The sequence below is a fragment of the Vulpes vulpes genome, chromosome 14 (assembly GCF_048418805.1).
Source record: "Vulpes vulpes isolate BD-2025 chromosome 14, VulVul3, whole genome shotgun sequence".
NCBI classification, from domain to species: domain Eukaryota; kingdom Metazoa; phylum Chordata; class Mammalia; order Carnivora; family Canidae; genus Vulpes; species Vulpes vulpes.
The window spans coordinates 88,635,981-88,641,980 of NC_132793.1; the positions used below are offsets into that span (position 1 = coordinate 88,635,981).

General features: G+C 35.1%; 1 protein-coding gene across 1 annotated transcript in view; it reads left to right on the plus strand.

The window, feature by feature from the left end:
* CERS3 (ceramide synthase 3) overlaps positions 1-5,501 on the plus strand; it is a 110,046-nt gene extending 104,545 nt beyond the window's left edge. The window contains exon 11 of the mRNA XM_026003279.2: positions 5,104-5,501. Coding sequence (XP_025859064.1) covers positions 5,104-5,277 — 174 coding nt within the window. The 3' untranslated portion in view covers positions 5,278-5,501. The remainder of the gene's footprint in view (positions 1-5,103) is intronic.
* Positions 5,502-6,000: the final 499 nt, after the last annotated feature.

Consider the following 6,000-nt stretch of genomic DNA (forward strand, 5'->3'; position numbering starts at 1 on the left):
TTTTATTTTTTAAAACTATTGTAAATATTACAGATTTCTAAATTTCAGTTTTTAGTCAGGCATTACTAGTCATGTTAGTTTCCTGTGGCTACTGTAACAAAATACCACAAACTAGGTAGTTTAGAACAACAAATTTATTCTCTTACAGTTCTGGAGGTCAGAAGTCTATAATCAGAATTTTCTTTTCTTGTCTGGGTTTGATAAAGGTGTTTGTGAGCCAGTTTTAAGGGTGTGGGGTCATGTCTGACACTGGCCTTGCCCAGAGCCTGAGTACTCAGTATTGTTCTAGTAATCCACATCACCTTTTATCTTTTTTAATGAAGCTTGATCTGTAGCAATTTCACCTCCCTTCCTCAGGGGCCATGTCATTCTTCTGGGAGTTTCCCCTCACAGAATTTCTTTGAGAATACCATGAGGGAAGAAGAGGATCCCATACCTCTTCATGAACTGTCCTGGAAGGAGTTCCTGCATAAAGAAAACAGGAAACATCCTAATTACCAACAGTAGAGACTTCTGGACAGCCAAAAGGCCTACATGAATGGTACTTTACTTAGCAAATGTTCATTGAGAAAAACCACACTATTTGCTTTCTTTCTAAGTTTGATTTTTAAACATCATCAGTAAAATTGACTTTTTTTCCATTGGCATAAAGTTCTATGAAATTTAACACAGGGATAGATTTATGTAGCCATCACCATAATTAGTATATGGGATGAGTCCTGCACCTCAAACCACTCCTTCCTCCACCCTTGTTCCTGGGATCCCTCTCCATCCCTGTAGGCTGTCTTTTCAAGAAGAGCATGTAAATGACATTAGCATGTCATATGGTAGGTATCCTCTGGAAACCAATTTTTTTTTCACTCAGCATGATGCCTTTGAGATTTTCCCAGCTTGTAAATGTCAACATTTTGTTCTTTTTTATTGGTAGATAGTAGTATCTTATTGTCCACATGTACCACCGTTTATCCATTTGCTGATTGAAAAACATTTGGGTTGCTTCCAGATTTGACAATTATGAATAGAGACATTATAAACATTTGTTTTATGTTTAAATGAACACAATATAAAATGAACATAGTGTTCATTTTTCTAGGATAGATAGTCAGAAGCGGGATTGTTGACATATGCGTAAATGTATGTTTTACTTTATAAGCAACTATCAAACTATTTTCCAGAGTTGTCTGTACCATTTTGCATTTCCATCAGCAACATGTAAGATTTCCTTTCAGCCACTCCACATCCTTGTCGGCACTTGCTATTGTCAGTATTTTTTTTTTAATTTTTATTTATTTATGATAGTCACAGAGAGAGAGAGGCAGAGACACAGGCAGAGGGAGAAGCAGGCTCCATGCACCAGGAGCCCAATGTGGGATTCAATCCCGGGTCTCCAGGATGGAGCCCTGGGCCAAAGGCAGGCGCCAAACCGCTGCGCCACCCAGGGATCCCTATTGTCAGTATTTTTTCATTTCAGCTATTCTAATGGGTTTATAGATGTATTTCATGATGGCTTTAATTTGCATTTTCTTAATAGCTGATGGTGTTGAACGTCTTTTCATATGCTTATTTGATATCCTGTGTCCTCTTTGAGGAAATGCTTATTTTTATATATTTTGCCCATTTTTCAATTGGCTTATTTCTTATTGTTGAGTTTTGAGAGTTCTTTATTATGCATACATGTCAGCTATGCAGTTGCCAAATACTATCCCCTTGTTTACACCTTGTCCTTTTATTCTCTGAATAGTATCTTTTTTTAAAAAAAGATTTTATTTATTTATTTATTTATTTATTTATTTATTTATTTATGAGAGACACAGAGAGAGAGGCAGAGACATAGGCAGAGGGAGAAGCAGGCTTTCTGCAGGGAGCCCAATGCAGAATTTGATCCCATGACCCCAGGATCATGACCTGAGCCAAAGGCAGATGCTCAACCACAGAGCCACCCAGGTGCTGCTGAATAGTATCTTTTATAATATTAAGGTTATTTAGGTGAAATCCAGTTTATTCATTTTCTTTTAATGGAGTTTGTTTTTTGTGCCACATCTAGGTACTCCTCACCCAACCCAAGTTATGGGTTTTTCTCAAAGTTTTATAGTTCTCATATTGTATGTTAGATCTATAACCCATTTTGAGTTGGCTTTGTATAAGGTATGACATTTAGTTTGAAGTTTATTTTTTTGCCTCTGGATTTCTAACTGTTCCAACACCATTTGTTGAAAACAGTATTCTCTCTCCATTGAATCACTTTTGCATCTTTGTCAAAACTCAATTGGCTTTATTTATGTGGGTCTATTTCTAGATTCCCTATGCAGTTCCATTGATCTATGTTCTTATCCATTTGCTAATATCACCAGTTTTGATTACTATAACTTTATAGTAAGTTTTAAATTGGGGTAGTTGGAGTCCTCCAATTTTATTCTTGTCAAGATTGATTTAGCTATTCTGGTTTGTTTGGTTGGGTTTTTTTGTTTGGTTGGTTGATTTGGTTTGTGTTGTTTTGTTTTTGTTTTTGTTTTTTGCCTTTCCAAATAATTTTTGGAATCAACTTGTCTCTATGTACAAGGAATCTTGCTGATATTTTAACTGGTATTATTTGGAATCTATAGATCAATTTGGGGATAATTAACATTTTTTACTGTGTTTAACCTTCTAATCCATGAACATAGTATGTCACCCTAATTATTTAGATCTTTGCTTTCTTTCATCAGTTTTGTAAGTTTAACATACAGATCTTATACATGCTTTGTTAGATTTATACCTAAGTATTTTATTTTTTAAAACTATTGTAAATATTACAGATTTCTTAATTTCAGTTTTTAGTTATGCATTTCTAGTCATGTTAGTTTCCTGTGGCTACTGTAACAAAATACCACAAACTTGGTAGTTTAGAACAACAAATTTATTCTCTTACAGTTCTGGAGGTCAGAAGTCTATAATCAGATTTGAGCTGAAGCCAAGATATGGCAAGTCTGTGCTCCCTCCAGAAGCTGTAGGGGAAATATGTTCTTTGCCTTTTCCAACTTTGGGTGGCTGCCAGCATTCCTTACTCATAACCACTCTACATCCATCTTCACATTGCCTCTTCTCTGTGTTGAATTTCCCATTGTATCTCTTATAAAGATGCTTGGGATGGCCATAGGGCATACTTGTATTACCCAGGATAATCTTCTCAAGATCCTTAACTTAATGCTACCTGCAAAAACTTTACCATATCTGATAACATTCACAAGTTTTAGGGATTAGGACCTAGTATCCTTGAGGACATTTTTTCAGCCAACTACATTAGTGTTTAGAAATCAAGATTGTGTGTATGTGTGTGTGTGTGTGTGTGTGATTTTGTGTATTGACCCTGTATCTTGCAACTTTGTAGTGACCTCACTTATGAATGTTAGGAGCTTTCAGGAGATTCTTTATTATTTATTTATTTATGCTTTCAGGAGATTCTTTGGGGTTTTCTACATAGATAATCATGTCATCTTCAAATAGGGATACTTTTATTTCTTTCATTCCAATCTGTATGACTTCTATTTCTTTTTCTCATCTTATTACCTTGACTAGAACTTCCAATACAATGTTGCATAGGAGTGGTAAAAGTAGATATTATTGCTTTGTTCCTAATCTTAGGGGAATAGCATTCAGTCATTCATCAGTAAGTATGATGTTAGCTTCTATTTCTTCTTTGCTGATTTTCTTTTAATCATGAGTGGATGTAGAATTTTTCATGATTTTTCAGCCTCAACTAATATAATTGTATATTTTTCCTTTCTTTAGGTTATTGAGAGGATGGATTATATTTCATTGAATTTTAAATATTGAACCAGCCTGGCATTATTGGGACTAATCCCACTTCATTGTGATATATTATTATTTTTATTAATGGTTTTGATTTGGGCCATTTGGGGCTATTTTGTTGAGGTATTTTTATGTGTATATTTATTAGAAATATTGGCCTGTAGTAGTTGTTTTTTTTTCTTCTATTGTCTTTTTCTGATCTTGGTATCAAGATAATTCTGGCCTCATAAAATAAACTGGGACATATTCTGCTTCCTATCTAATGGAAGAAATTGTGGAAATTTGGTCTTATCTCTTCTTTATATGTTTCATAGAATTTGCCAGTGAAAAGTTCTGAGCCTGTTGATGTTTTTCCAGATTTTTAACTAGTTTAATTTCTTTCATGGTTATATGACTATTTGGGTTATCTATGCCATCTTGGGTGAATTTTGTAGGCTGTAGTTTTTGAGGAATTGATACATTTTATCTAAGTCTTCAAATACATGTGCATAATATTGTTCATGTATTTTATTATTTTTGTAATATCTATAGTATCGATAGTCAAATCTCCTCTTTATTTCCTGGAAAGTTGTGCCTTCTCTCTCCTTTTCTTTGTCAATTTTACTAGTGATTTATCAATTTTACGGATCTGTCAAAGAATCAGCTTTTGGTTTTATTACTTTTCTCTGTTGTTTTTCCTGTTTCAATGTCATTGATTTCTTTACTATTTCCTTCTACCCTTTTACTTGCTTTGGGTTTACTTTGCTTTTCTTTTTTCTAGTTTCTTAACATAGAAGCTCAAATTATTTGAGACTTTTCTTCTTTTCTAATATAAGCATATGATGCTATAAACTTCCTTATAAGCACCATTTTAGCTACATTTGACAAATTTTGATATACTATATTTTCATTTTAGCAAAAAATATTTCCAATATCCCATGTGACTTACACTTTGATCCATTTTCAAATGTGTGTTGTTTAATTTCCAACTGTTTTGAGATTTTTCTATTTTTTATATTTTTCTAGATTAATTCCATTATGATTTGAAATATACTTTGCATAATTTCAATTCTTTAAGTTTGTTGAGATTTCTTTTGTGACCTGTGATATAGTCTACCTTGGTGAATATTTGTTTTTTTATTATTTTTTTTTTTATTATTTTTTTATTTTTATTTTTTTATTTTTTATATTTTTTATTATTTATTTATTTATTTTTAGAATATTTGGCTTTTGATTATTGGGTTTTCTTTCTGTGTTTGGGATTTGAGTTTTTGTATTCACTCAAGACTCTTTCTGGAAGGTTGTCACTTACAGTCCATTCTTTCCTTTCTCTAGAATATCCAGGATGTGAGGAGTGATGATGAGGATGAAGAGGAAGAGGAAGAGGAAGAGGAGGAGGAGGAGGAGGAGGAGAAGGAAGAAGTCATCAAAGGCAAAGAGAGAGACTGTTTGAAGAATGGCCTCGGGGCCAACAGGCACCTCATTCCCAATGGTCAACAGGGCCATTAGCTTGAATCCCATGCAGCTCCCAGGGCACAGTGTGCTATGAGGGCTACCAGAAGCCAGAGTTGCTTCCCCCTCCATGACTGTGGCCTACAGGAGCCACAGAGACTCCAGATTCTGCCCTTCCCTCTTTTTAACTACTACCTTCTCCCCATCTAAGATGTATTTAACAAAATGTTGTTAACTTGTGTTGAAATGTTAAATATAGCATCTCTATGGATTTTACTGCAGTTAGGACTCAGACTGGTCGAAGATTTCAAATATTTCTCTAGAGAACCGTTTTAGTTCAATTGTGTTCATTCATATATGTGAGACATGTGGCTTTCCCAGGAGCTCCCTTGGTTGTAGGCCTTTTGACCTTGCCAACTTACCCTCAGGATGGCTTGAGAAGTGCTAAGTAACCCACTTTTTCAGGTGTGTTCAGTCACAGAGAGCAGCTTATTTCCCTCCTCCCTCCCCCAAAAAATGAGTTTGAGGAGGCAATGCAGCAGTGATGGAAGGACCAACACAGGGCACCAGGCTTCCGGGGCTCATTGGCCACTTTCTGCCATGGGTAGTTCTTTAAACCTTTCAAGCGTTGGTGCTTCATCTCTCCAACAGGAATGATAATATTCGCCTTGCCTACCTCCCAGAGTTGGAGTAAGGATCAAATGAGATATTAGAAGTGCAAGTGTATACTGTCCACTGTGATGTGACAGGGACCTGACCCTCTTCTCACTATGATTCCAG